A 14,968-nucleotide genomic window follows, 5' to 3' on the forward strand; every position below is an offset into this window, starting at 1 on the left:
ACAGGCAAAGATGGAGATGAGACTATTAAGGCAGAAAGAACATGAGAGGTCTAGAGATGAGAGTTGGTTTGCTTTATTTTTTTTCTTAATTACCCCACTTATAAGTGTAAACACAATGTTGAAAGCTTCAAATCATTTTGATCTCCACTCCCCCCACCCCCTGCCAAAAAAGGGCAAAGTAAAATATTAGCGTTCACAGGAAAGTGGTATCTTTGGTATTGGTATGAGGATTACCATTACCATCGCCAAAAAGCCCATCACTATTTATCAATTACAACTCCAAGAGATTAAGTGCTTAGGTACAGCACTATAACCACAACCATGACTACCACCACCTCTTACGGAAGACACAGTTTATAAAGTTCATTAACTCACTCAAACATTTCTTTAGCAATTATTATGTGTTAGGCACTATGTTAGCTGCTGGCCCTACAAAGATGAATAAGGACATCAACAGCAAGCTCTGCTTTCAAAAGCAAATGTCCTTCAGTAAGAACTGAATTTTAAAAATGAGGACAGGGGCTTCCCTGGTGGTGCAGTGGTTAAGAATCCACCTGCCAATGCAGGGGACACGAGTTCGATTCCTGGTCCGGAAAGATCCCACATGCCACGAAGTAACTAAGCCCATGCACTACACTAACTGAGCCTATGCTCTAGAGCCCGCGAGCCACAACTACTGAGCCCACGCACCTAGAGCCCGTGCTCTGCAACAAGAGAAGCCACTGCAATGAGAAGCCCATGCACCACAATGAAGAGTAGCCCCCGCTTGCCACAACTAAAGAAAGACCGTGTGCAGCAACAAAGACCCAATGCAGCCAAAAATAAAATAAATAAAATAAATTTATAAAAAAAAAATGAGGACAATCTCGTACCCATTAGAATGGCTATTATTCCAAAACAAAACAAACAAACAAACAAACAACTCAGAAAATAACTAGCACTGGTAAGGATATAGAGATATTGGAACCCTTGTGCACTGTTGGTAGAAATGTAAAATGGAGCAGCTGCTATGCAAAACTGTGGTGGTTCCTCAAAAAATTAAACAGAATTATCATATTATCCTGAAATTTCACTTCTGGGTGTGAAAAAGTTTAAAGCAGAGAAACAGATATTTATACATCCATATTCATAGCAGCTTATATTCACAACAGCCAAAAAAGTGGAAGCAACCCAACTGTCTGATGAATTAATGGTTAAACTAAATGTTTTGTATATACATACAATGAAATATTATTCAGCCTTAAAAAGAAAGGAAATTCTGACACATGCTACAACACGGATGAATCTTGAAGACATTATGCTAAGTGAAATAAGCCAATCACAAAAGGACAAATATTGTATGATTCCACTTAAATGAGGTACTGGAGTAGTCAATTTCTTTTTGTTTTTGGCCAAGCGGCCCAGCTTGTGGGATCTTAGTTCTGCTACCAGGGACTGAACCTGGGCTCGCAGCAGTGAGAGCGCGAAGTCCTAACCACTGGACCACTGGGGAGTTCCCTGGAGTAGTCAAATCCAGAGAGAAAGAAAAAAAGAAGGAAAGAATGGTGGTTGCCAGGGACTGGGGAATGGAAGAATGGGAAATTATTGTTTAATGGGTACAGAATTTTAGTTTTGGAAGCTGAAAAAGTGCTGGAGAAGGACAGTGTGATGACATACCAAGGCAACCATACTTAATGCCACTGAACTGCACTCTTAAAAATTGTTGGGATGGGGGAATTCCCTGGCGGTCCAGTGGTTAGGACTCTGTGCTTTCACTGCCAAGGGCAGGGGTTCAATCCCTCGTCAGGGAACTAAGATCCCGCAGGCCGCACGGTGCGGCCAAAAAAACCCAAAAAAGATTGGAATGGTAAATTTTATGTTATGTATATTCTGCCATAATTAAAGAAATCTTTTTGAGGAATATCTATAAACGCTACTATGGAATATCCAGGATATATTGTTAAGTGAAAAAAGCAAGGTAGAGAAAACAAACAGTATGACACTATATCAAAGGAAAGTGAAAGAATATATAAATATAGACAGATACTGTATAAACATTTTATATAATTGTTATATTATATTTATAATTTTTAATGGAAGGATAAACAAAAAAACTTTTAAAAAAGACTACCCCCTAAGGGAAGGAAAGAATAAGGTGGAGGGGAGACGGCCAGAAACTAGACTTCTCTGATTGTACCTTGTCCTATATATAAAGTTCTGAAACATAATTATAAAACAAACTTAAGCAAAAAAAAAATTTTAAGTCATTCTTTAAAATCAAAATGAAACACAAACCTAAATTGTGTATTGAATTAAACCAAACAGAGAAGTACTTAAGTAACTTAAAACACAGTAATTTGACTGTACATCCTTGGTAAAATACATCCCTAAGGACTAAAAGAAGAAGAAAGAAATCTAAAACTGCTTTCAGTAATTACACTGTTAGTAATAATATTGCTATTATTCTGAAATTATATAATGTCTCTATATAATAAGGTTTCAGTATAAGAGAAAAACAAAACTAAAATTTTAAACTGTTAAATAAAAACTCTGCAATATGATTTAATTGCAAGTATCAGTATAAACTCACGATGTACTTTCTTGTTAAAAAAGTACTTCCTAGCTCTGTCTATGAAAAGGCCTAAAAATGACTAACCTAGTATCAATAAGCGTAACACCCAGATAGCAGTCCGCGAAAATCCTTTCCAACTAAAAGGAACCAGTGCTCCCTAAAAAACCTGATAATTCAAGGTCTAAGGCAGAATTTTATGAAATGAGGTTAGATCATACCAGAAAGCAAGGAAGCTATTAGAAACCACTAGGGTAGTGTCAAATACACTTAGGAGCTACCTTGAAGCAGCGCCCACTACCAAAGACAAAACAATTTGAGCCCTAATAAAATAATAACTGCAATGGACTGAAACACATCAAATATGGTAAAAATCCATGAGTTCATAATGATACTTAAAAAAAAGACCTCATTAGTCACTTTTGAAAGATTCTTGTGAATCAATTTATTATCCTAAAAACTAATAAACAAAGGAAAACAATCAAGTATTTATCCTGTCTTTCTTATAAAAACTGAACACAAGAGTAACTTAATAGTCCAATAGTCAAAAAGAGGAAGTTTCTGTTTATAAAGTAGTCTGGCTGAGAAATGAAGAATGACAGAACTAGAATATCACCATTTTGCAAACCCCTAATAAAATTATTGACCTAAGAGATGATCGATGGCTGCTAAAATTACAGAGTAACAAGCAGACATTATGTGCCTACGAAGCATTCTTTCAGAACAAAAACAGAGACAGAGGAACATGGTAAATAACATCACAGGGATGCAATCTGCAAAATAAAACTATGAGAAATAGGGCAAACATACTACAAGAAAAAAGGGAGAGGGGTAAGGGAAAGAGAAACTATAAACTGAGACATCAATTGAATGCATTGCATGCTCTCTGATTTGAAAAGTCAACTATAAAATAAACTGTGAAATTCTAAGAGTAATTTAAACATTAATTGTACATCTGATGATACAAGTATGATGTTTACATATTTTGAAAGAGTCCTTCTTTATAGAGATATATACGGAAATATTTATGGATGAAATTATGGTGTTTGGGATTTGCTTTAAAGCAACCTAGGTGGGTGTGCAGTCATAAATGAAACAAGACTAGCTATGTGTTGATAATTTTTGAAGCTGGATGATGGGTATATGGTGTTCATTATATCACTCCATACATTTCTATCAATATATAAATGAAATTTTCCATAATAAAAAGTTACAGGGAGGGACTTCCCTGGTGGTCGGTCCAGTGGTTAAGAATCCACCTTCCAATGCAGGGGACACAGGTTTGATCCCTGGTTGGGGAACTAAGATCCCACATGCAGAGGGGCATGGTAAGACCAGGAAATCATTTTAACTATTTAAGAAAATTCAGATACTGTAAACCACCAGCCTAAGGCTGAACAAAAGAACCCATTTTCAAAGTCATGTTACCTTCAATATGTAGTAACTGAATTATGAGTACTATTAGTATAGTCTGTTCTTTAAAGTTTTATTATCAAAAACAGAAAAGATGTAATCATATCATAACTTGGACAATTTTAAACTTCTGAATGGCTATTATCTCCCAAGTTCCAGTGTTTCAAATTTCTTTATAAAAGAATAATGTCTGAAAACTAAGATGAGTAACATTCCCCAAACATGAAATCTTCAATCCATTAGAGTTTGAACCTAAATACATAACTTTTTAACGTACAAGATGTAGTTAAAAACAACATTATTTTCCCGTTGTCTATCAGACACATTCATTAGCTTGGTTTAACAGGGCAATACAAGAATCATTTTCCACGACATGTCAAATAATAGATCAAGTCTTACCTCCATTGCTAAAGCTGCTGTCTGTTGGTCATAATGATTCAGAAGATTAGGCATGAAGGTAGTATTATAAGGCAAATCTTGGCACATCCTCAAGGTAATAGGTTCACAAGAAAACAAACTGTGCCCACCTATAGGCCCCACAAACAAAGTCAAGGGCCACAGAATGAAGACGATCCAACTCATAGCCATGCTTCCTCGACTGAATGAGAATCAGATGATCAGGCCTACTCAATATGTAAGTTAGATCTCTATACACTCGCAGGTCTCAGCTTGAAAGTACTTCTTCTATTTTTCTGTTAAGTTCTTCAAACAGAAATACTCTTTGCACCGTCAGAGGTTTGTTAGCTTGGTCTCACAAAAGGCATTTGTTTTTGGTTTCACAATATGGGAAAATGACATCATCTTGCCTCTTCTTTTCATTTTATTACATAGGGCACCACTTGGCCAACAGATCAAGTTGATCAACCACATTCCCAAACAACAGATTCCATCTTAGGAGAAGAGCTATTTCTTCCCTTGACTGAAATATCTGAAAAGAAATTTTTTAAAAATGGGAGAAATTAGTCATTTCCTCTCAAAATATTATCGACTTGATATTAAAATCTTTGATTAGCTCAGTAAAGTTTCAGGATACAAAATCAGTATACCAAAATCAGTTGCGTTTCTATACACTAACAATGAACTACCAGAAAGAGAAATTGAAAAAAAAAAAATCTTTGATGAGAGATATAATACTGACCTAATAGATAAAATACATGGGTATTTCATATAGTATAGTTTTTCTACTTTATCATTTATGGTATAGATATACTAACATAATACATAAACAGCATTCAAAGACAAATTTTCTTCCCTCAGTTGCCTATATAACATATCGTTTAATTTCCCATCTATGATGGCAATTTTTCATTTGCCACAAGACATAATTGATCCATTTTGAAAAATCTGTATGCTGTTGTCCTAAACTTTATTTAAATATCTGCCACACTTATTACCTAAGTTATTTAATTTAAATTTTATTATATGTGTTTTAATCATTAATAGTGCAGTTTTTACATTAAATGATTTGGCAGATGGTATCTGTGAAAGATGTAAAATATAAATAAAAAGATATGGATTCAAGCCTCTTTATAGCTCTTTGAGTCACTTCACTTCTCTGAACTCAGAACTTTCCTTCCTGAAAATAGCACCTCCCTAACAAAGATGATTTATGAGTGAATTATGAAGTAATACATGTAAAAGTACTCTATAAAAGGTAAAGCAACATCAAACATTAGGTAGGTTTATTGCTGAATAACAGCTGATACAAAGACTACTATCAACCAATAATGAACTGGCAAACAGAAGATTCTAAAAGTAGTATCAGGACATTTTCCCAATGTTACTTCATCCTTTTAGACTACAAAAATTTAGTACCATAGATGTAGAAACATTTGACCAACAAATGCTTCATTACACACAGCCAAGTTGCAGAGACTAGAAATCATCCCTAGAAAGTTATAGCAGGAATAAGAATGATTCCCAGTTATAGTTTCTTCCAAGTTGTAGAATCTTTGACTTGACACTACTTTTCCAGGGGTAAAAATATGCATCTCATTTGGGGCTGGAAGGGTATAGGTGGAGTGGAAGGCAGGTCTGGCAGGAAAAAAGCATATACTAAGCCATCATACTTTCATTTGGTTTCATAATGATGTTAAATTTGCTTTTATTTCATTTTGTTTCATAGATATTAGATATTTCTGTTTGCGGTAGACAGCCTAGATTGGGAAAACATGAAAAAGACAGGTTCAGAAATTCTCAGAGACCCGGGTTAACAGACAACTTAAATATATACTAGGGCCCGTGACAGCTTAGACCTTGAGACCTGGAACTGGGTTGGCTTAAGCAGGGAAGGAAACTGTCCTCTGTCCACTGACTATCAATGACTGGGACCTCTGCATCCCAAGCTTTAATTACTAGGCAGAAAAAACTATTTGGAGAAAGTAAAGCTGAATGGCTGAATCTTCCCAATTTCTCCCCCTAGTATTTGGTCTTGAGTAGTGGATGGGAAAAGGAAAGTCTGTGGCCTCCAGAATTAGGAACACTAAAGATACGAGCAAACCTGTCCCCAAACATCGAATCTCTCTAATAATGAAATCTCTAAACCAGAAATATTTGCAAAAGCTTCTGGGCCTGCCATATTTTTACCTCCTTCAAGCTGGTCCCAAAAATGTGATGTCTGGCTAAAGAAAACTGATAATAAACACAGTCATTTATATTTAAGCTTAATTACCATGCAGCACAGTAACAACTATGCATATCATTAAATGTGTCAAATAACCACTGAAAGCTTTATTTGGTTACAGTATTAAAACATCCATATAAGTTCCATCTTTGTAGTTTGCTGCTTATGTAGCATGTTCATCTGCTTGCAACTAAAAAAAGTTAAAGGGGGGCTTCCCTGGTGGCATAGTGGTTGAGAGTCCGCCTGCCGATGCAGGGGACGCGGGTTTGTGCCCCGGTCCGGGAAGATCCCACATGCCGCAGAGCGGCTGGGCCCGTGAGCTATGGCCGCTGAGACTGTGCGTCCGGTGTGCTCTGCAGCGGGAGAGGCCACAACAGTGAGAGGCCCGGGTACCGCAAAAAAAAAAAAGAAAAAGAAAAAAGTTAAAGGGAACATTGCTCCCTACTGAATATGTATATAACAATAAAAATTTCAAAAATTTCACTTAGACTAATCTATTTTTCAAGCAGTATGGGTTTCAAATATATGGTTCAAAGACTACCACATAAAACTTGAGGAAGGGGCTTCCCTGGTGGCGCAGTGGTTGAGAATCTGCCTGCCAATGCAGGGGACACGGGTTCGAGCCCTGGTCTGGGAAGATCCCACATGCCGCAGAGCGACTAGGCCCGTGAGCCACAATTACTGAGCCTGCACATCTGGAGCCTGTGCTCCGCAACAAGAGAGGCCGCGATAGTGAGAGGCCCGTGCACCGTGATGAAGAGTGGCCCGCACTTGCCACAACTAGAGAAAGCCCTCGCACAGAAACGAAGACCCAACACAGCCATAAATAAATAAAATTAAAAAAAAAAAAACTTGAGGAAGAAACTAAGCAATAGCTCATTGGGTTTTTGAAACTAGATGAGAAACCCCCTTATACTTCTGCCTACTCTATTTACTTGTTTTTCTCTCAATTATTCCTTTTGCCTCATTTACAAGCAAGGCTCCCCACCACCTTACAAAAGTGCTTTCCTTTATGTACTACAACATTCAAATTTTCATGTATCAGGACTTCCCTGGTGGCACAGTGGTTAAGAATCCGCCCGCCAATGCAGGGGACACCAGGTTTGATCCCTGGTCCAGGAAGATTCCACATGCCATGGAGCAACTAATCCCGTGTGCCACAACTACTGAGCCTGCACTCTAGGGCCTGCGTGTCCCAACTACTGAGCCCACATGCTGCAACTACTGAAACCCATTCGCCTAGAGCCCGTGCTCTGCAACAAGAGAAGCCACCACAATGAGAAGCCTGCGCACTGCAACGAAGAGTAGCCCCTACTCGCCACAACCAGAGAAAGTCCACACACAGCAACAAAGACCCAACGCAGCCAAAAAATAAAAAATAAAAATTTCCACATATCAAAACATTTTTGTAAAATTATTATGTTAGGCTGGGGTATAATCTTAATACATCAAGAGTAGTTTATGATTATTAAAATAAATAAGAAAAAAAACCAGTGGAATGCCGTGAGACAAAAAGAAAAATAGGAATAGTAAAAATCTTAAAGAATTTATATTTCCCCCAAATCAGAGGTGCCCTAATCTTAATGTGTAGCAGATTCATAGATTCCCCCATAAGTCTAAGAAATTGGAACCTCTGGAAAATGATATGCATTCTAATGATTATCTCAGGTTCTATTACAGGTGATCTATAAGTCATATTTTGAGAAATGCTATCCTAAAATAGACTAATTTAACAGTATAGGATATTTGTACATAATTGTGTGCTTAGCAAAAGTAATACATAAAATGAATTTTTTAAAAAGCAGGTAAAGAATACTTTAATAGAAAAATGGGAAAAAGACATAAATTTACAAAAGAAATACAAATAGCCAACAAACACATGAAAAGATATTCAACTTTACTACTAAAAACATGTGAACATGATATATAACATTTTTTCCAATCAGATAGGCAAAATAAGAATAACAGAACACAGTATAGGAGAGGGTGCAGGGAAAAGAACATTTTCAACATTCCAACACTTTCAAATACTATAGGGTTTTTTTTGGCCATGTGGCTTGCGGGGTCTTAGTTCCCCTACCAGGGATTGAGTCCAGGCCATGGTAGTGAAAGTGCCTAACCTCTGGACTGCCAGGGAATTCCCCACTTTCAAATACTACTGGTGGGAATGTAAACTAGTTGGTATTTCAAAAAAAACAGCTACGTACATCAAAAGCCCTTAAAACGTGTACAATCTGATCCAGAAAACCTATTCTATAATTTATTCTAAGAGAGTAAACACAGGGACTTCCCTGGTGGCGCAGTGGTTAAGAATCTGCCTGCCAGTGCAGGAGACACAGGTTTGATCCCTGGTCTGGGAAGAACCCACATGCTGCAGAGCAACTAAGCCCGTGCACCACAACTACTGAGCCTGCGCACCCTAGAGCCCGTGCTCCACAACAGGAGAAGCCACCACAATGAGAAGCCCGCGCACCGCAACAAAGAGCAGCCCCTGCTCGCCACAACTAGGGAAAGCCCGCGCACAGCAACGAAGACCCATGCGGACAAAAATAAATTAAAAAAAAAAAGTAAACTCAAGTACACATGATGTATAACCAAAATGTTAGTGCAACATTGTTTATAAAATAAAAACCAGAGGCAATCTATAAGTCTACCAATAAGTAACTGGTTAAACTATGGTACAACCAATACATGATATAGTCACTAAAAAAGATGAGCAGGATCTGTACATGTTGACATGGTAGGACAGTAACAATAAGTAAAAAATAAAATTTAAAAATGGTTTGCAAAACAGCATATATATATATATCATTTTTGTCAAAAAGATACATACACAGAACAGAATAAAACTATTTCAGTTGTTTAAAAATAAAATATTATAGGGAATTCCCTGGCAGTCCAGTGGTTGGGAGTCCACACGCAGGGGGCATAGGGTTCCATCCCTGGTTGAGGAACTAAGATCTCGCATGCCTCGTGGCCAAAAAACAAAATCAAAAAAATATAAATAAAATATTATAAATGCTAAAATTTTATTTAAAAATCTGTCGTATATTATTCGTGTATGGGATAATTTAACTCCGCTAAATCTATAAATGTGTGCTGACTGGCTGACAAGAATACTAGCTGAATCACTGATTTATTGGCTGCTAATTATGCAACAAGCCAAGGGACACAAAACTGTCCTACTGGGCTTCCCTGGTGGCGCAGTGGTTGAGAGTCCGCCTGCCGATGCAGGGGACGCGGGTTTGTGCCCTGGTCCGGGAAGATCCCACGTGCCACGGAGCGGCTGGGCCCGTGAGCCACAGCTGCTGAGCCTGTGCGTCCGGAGCCTGTGCTCCGCAACGGGAGAGGCCACAACAGTGAGAGGTCCGCGTACTGCAAAAAAAAAAAAAAAACTGTCCTACTGTAGGTAGTTAAGAAAAGCAAAAAACTGATGATCAACATAGTATGAGTCAAAAACTGATTTTCAATATTGAAAAAAATCAGATCACTTATCAGCTGAATCAAATGTTGTTATACACAATTTTTTAAAAAACTTTTTTTTTTTTTTTTTTTTTTTGCAGTAAGCGGGCCTCTCACTGCTGTGGCCTCTCCCGTTGCGGAGCACAGGCTCCGGATGCGCAGGCTCAGCGGCCGTGGCTCACGGGCCCAGCCGCTCCGCGGCACGTGGGATCTTCCCGGACCAGGGCACAAACCCGCGTCCCCTGCACCGGCAGGCGGACTCTCTACCACTGCGCCACCAGGGAAGCCCTAAAAAAAATTTTGATATGTATTCTAAACTGCTTTTATATAACATAATGAAATATCTGCTTCTAATCAAGATCATGTGAGTATGGGTAGCAACAGTCATTTTTCCTAAGGTAGAATCATCCTTGGAAAAGCTGTAAGTTGAAGTTCTAGACAGCAGGAAACAGAGAAGATTTGGGACCCCAAGAGATACTGCCAAAATATAGCAACTCATTAAATAAAGGTTTAAAGTCCTTCTGGCATTCTTACTGATATTATATTTTTTTACTATAAGAATCTGCAGAATCTCCGCTGAATAAAGGGAACTGCTGGATTAACATAACTGGAGTGAACAGCCTCAGGAGGCAGGGCCCAGTAAAAAGTGAGCAATATGGCAACAGTTGTTCATGCCCTAACCCTGAGAAAAAAGGCACATTCACTTCTCTACAGAGCAATATAACATGGAAAACTGATTTCAGATTAAGCTACTTGATTATCATTTCATCACAAAACAAAAAGAAATAGATACATTTAAACATACACTTTAATTTTTATCAATGTGTAACATCAGGAATCTGGTATTACCCAATTTACCAGTTTTCTTTTGATGACAGAAAGTAAAAGCCCTTAAAATAAGTTGGGTGTTTGTCCTGAAGAACAGCAATAAAGGGGATGCAGTCTTGGAAGACTGTCTTCCCAGGCTGGCTACAAAGCCAGACCCAAAGAACTCAAGTGGGAAAAGCAGGAGATGGCAACTGTGAAGAGGAAAGCAGGCGGAATCCCAGAAGAAATAATGACAACAGTGGGCCCTGAGGGCTTGTCAAGAGGGTCCTGCAACAAAAGATTATGTTCAGCAATTCTATTCCAATTCACACTTTCTGAACAGAAAGTGATCTGGTTCATCATTCTCAGTTTAGATTTAATTTTCTTGACACTCTATAAATGTAGATAACATTTTGCATTTCCAATTCAGAAATACCATCTAAAGGTTGCCTCAAACACGGTGGCTACAATGGGAACAGGAGAAATATTCCTTGTCTTTTTTCAGAGGAGTTTTCCAAGAATGCATTACAAGGATTAGCAATGACTACCTCTAAAGAGTTCTTCTCTCAAGTAAATTACGGTCTTGTTGGAGAGCAAAATATACATTCAGAGCATACTCACTGCTCTAAAGTGTTAGGTTCCTTTTCCTAAAACCCATGTGGTTTTTGGCCTTTTGTTTTCCATATCTTATTACTTAAAAAATAAATTCATTCTCGAAATACTGTTTCCTGGTTGCAAAAAGAAAATTTATGCAGCTCCATATTTAATTCATAGGTCCCAGATTCCTATTAATCTCAGAGTATCTCCTTCCTACTTCATCTCTGTAATTTTTAAAGTTCATCTTGTCATCTACTGATTACAATGGATAATCTAATCTTCCAGTGTGCTGAGTGATATGGCTTAGAAAGAAAAACAAACACAGGAAAAACAAATACATCTAAGTTCAAAATTTAAATGAATGGTAGGCATCAAAATCCAGTCCATTTTACAAATTATACATTACTTTTAAGACTAGAGAAAGCAGAAGATCTTTTAAAATGAATCTAAAAACAAAACTGGAAAGTTAAAAGATAGCCAGATTCTGGACTAAAAAAAAAAAAAAATCAGGTGACATTCCAGCCTTGGCTTCTCTTTTCAATTAAAATTTGTTCAGAAAATGGTCTAATATCAAGCCCCTGATTTTTGTTTTTTTCCCTTCAGCATGGTTGTATGCTTTGACTATAAAATTAGTTCAGTGAGATAAAATTTGGGGACCAGGATTTTTTTTTTAAGCCGACTAGCCTAGTTATATTTATCTCAACCTTCATTGGCAGTGCATTCCTTGGATCCACCAAAACTGTCGCTAGTTCTCAGTATAACAAATTGGAATTCAAAGAGAGATCCATCATTTTTGATGCAATAGTCAGTTAAAATTGCTTCCTAGCCAATGAAGAGTTGTTACTCTTCAAACATTTATTCCTAGCCTTATGGAAATGCCACTATTAAAAACCTTCATTTCTTTCCTCAAGACCCTGCTACACATCTTTTCGCAAACCTACACTGAACAATCTCTCGAACATATTTCAAAGTCTTGCTTTTCATTTGCACTGTTGCTCTTTACGTGGGCAGCTGCAGCTTTAAGCAGCCCTAATTCTAGAGTTTTAGGGGTTAAGAAAAAACAAACCTGAGGCCAACACTGCTCTCCCCTACAAAAGAAGGTCAAGATGTGGTAAGAACTGTTTCCTACCACCTGTCTCTTAAAGAAAATAAAGTCAACAGCAGCCTAACATCAACAAACTAATATGCTCAGAATAAGTTTTCAGTATAAAATCTCATAGTTTTACTAACAAATATGAAATTTAAGTTGGGGAGAGACATTTTTTTCCTGTCAAGTGGGAAACAGAGGACTTATTGTGAGTTAAAAACTCCCCTCTCTTTGCCCAATGATGAAGCTTTCACATTGTACTATACAAAGAAAGAATGTGCGCTTCACTCTTATACTCCCCTCAACCCTCCCTGTTTCAAATATCTCAATTATGGGACTCCCAAGAAAAAGCCACCTAAATGTTCAAAGCACAGAATAAAGCTCAGAGGAATATAGTAGCTAAGATGAAAAAAGGAATGAAAGAGCCTACGGTCCTTTCTTCTTTTATTAATGGGACACTGTGGTAGATTCAAGAGAGATGTGGAGGTAGAGAATATTAGTGGATGAGAAAAAAAAAAAAGTAGGAGGAAAGAGAAGGTAGGATGGTAGGCTTTACTAATTACCTTCTTATTTTCCTGATAGTTTCATAGCCCTTGGGGGGGTAGAGGAGGAACATGTTATTGCACTAAATAAAAGGCAACCCTGTAAGAGAAGGGCTGCATCTCAATTATCTTTTATCTTCAGCTCTATCCTTGCAAGCCTGCCCCCTTAAGCTTTTACACCACTTTCCTGTCTTATTACCTCTATGTTGCGGTTTGATAGGTAGTTCAAGCAAATGCTTTTTTTTTTTTCCCCTGGAGGAAAAAGATGGTATTGATTTGCTTAAAAGTACAGATGCAAAGCATTATCTTGAGGAGTAAATGCTTCTTAATAACAAAACTACTGATTTATCTATTCTTTTGACTGTCAGCACACCGCTAAAGGCTAAAAGAAGGCTGAAGAGGGAGGTAACATCCCCAATGTCAGGTCTTTGTTTCCTTGTTCTTGCGGTACTGGCTTTGCCAAGTAACCCAATTCCTGTAAATAAACATGACAGGTCTATGGGAACTACTTCTATAAAATAAGATCTTGTTTGGCTGTTTTTATATAGCAGTTACTCACTTCCATAGCTGCTAGTCTGCTCTGCTGCTCCATCCTTTTAAATTTAGAAGGGAACCAAAATTCAAATTTTCATTTTAATTCTGGGCCAAAAACCGGACCTCTTTCCTACAGCAGATATTTTGCAACTTTAAGTTGACTCCTATGCCTGAATTAGTGGCATGTGCTTTTGTTCTAAAAAAAAAAAAAAAAAAAGGAAGACAGAAAGAAAAAAAAAAAGAAGCAGCCGTCTTTCTTTCTCTTATTGAGGAGACACCTAACTCTTCAAAAGCCTCTAGGAAGCTGCTAAAACGTCTTGAAATATTTTAACAGCAGCTTTATTTCAGAGGCTATGGATGAACTGCCCCGCGGTACCCCAGGGCAAACACACGGAGCATCAAAGCGGGCAGCGGGGGAAGCCTGGAGGAGGGAGCAGCAGACTTTGCGAACTGACTGGAGGGCGGGGAGGGAACAACTTTTAGGACTGGAAACAGGAGGCCAGTCAGATGCTGAGACACCGCCCGGGCCCGGGGAAGCCTCGACGCGCAGCCCTCGGTGTATTGTCCTCCCAGCCGGCGGCTGCGTCCTCCACCCACGCCCCGGGCGGCCCCGGAGCGCCACACGCCCCCGCGGCGCCCACCGAAGCGAAGGGCTGGGCCGGGGTCGGCGCGGAGGGAACGCGGGCCACACTCGCACAGGTTGCCCGGCGCGAGCTCGGGACCGCGAGGGTTAATCCTGTCCGCGGGCATCTGTCCGCCTCAACCCCCAGCCCCAAACCCCGCTCCCCCGCGCCCCGCCGCCCACCCCGAGAAGCCCCGAGACACCCCGCCACAGCCCGGCACCCAAGGCTTTTGTTTTGGCCGCGACGAGAATAACGATCCCCGAGGAGGAGCTGCCGGGGCTGCTGGTGGCTCCTCGGCATAGGGTTAGACAGAGGAGCGGGCAGCCGCGGCAGCACCTCCTCAGTCCCCACACTCCCCGAGCCCTCTTCCCGCTGAGCCGGACGGGGGAGCCGCACGCTCCGGGACTCACCTCACACCTCGGGGCCGGGCTCCTGGGGGGGCTGCGGCGCCGGCCGTGGGTGGGCGCGGATCCCTCAGGTAAACGGAGCGAAGGAGGACCGCCAGCGCGCGCCTCAAAGCGACCGCGAGCTTTCACGAGCGCCGGGGCGCGCGGCCAGCGGAGCGAGCGCGCGCTCGCACGCACGGCGCAGGCGCGCTGCGCACGCGCGGCCGAGCGTTCCCATTTTGAGCCCAGCTGCCTGGTACCCGCTCCGCTCGCCTCTTTTTTCCCGGTTTCGAGCCACTGGTGGTGCTGGCGCCTCCTACCCCCTGCGGAGTCGTTCCGAGCTCTG

The 14,968-nt window shown here is 39.9% G+C and overlaps 1 protein-coding gene across 3 annotated transcripts in view; it reads right to left on the reverse strand.

Moving 5' to 3' along the window:
• FZD3 (frizzled class receptor 3) overlaps positions 1 to 14,760 on the reverse strand; it is an 89,266-nt gene extending 74,506 nt beyond the window's left edge. For 2 of the 3 annotated variants that reach the window (XM_065878843.1, XM_065878842.1), the window contains exon 1: positions 4,361 to 4,549. In XM_065878843.1, coding sequence (XP_065734915.1) covers positions 4,361 to 4,549 — 189 coding nt within the window. Of the gene's footprint in view, positions 1 to 4,360; positions 4,890 to 14,646 lie in introns of those variants that run through there. The other variant, XM_065878841.1, reaches the window with a different exon arrangement.
• Positions 14,761 to 14,968: the final 208 nt, after the last annotated feature.

This window comes from Phocoena phocoena, chromosome 6 (assembly GCF_963924675.1).
Source record: "Phocoena phocoena chromosome 6, mPhoPho1.1, whole genome shotgun sequence".
Taxonomy (NCBI): domain Eukaryota; kingdom Metazoa; phylum Chordata; class Mammalia; order Artiodactyla; family Phocoenidae; genus Phocoena; species Phocoena phocoena.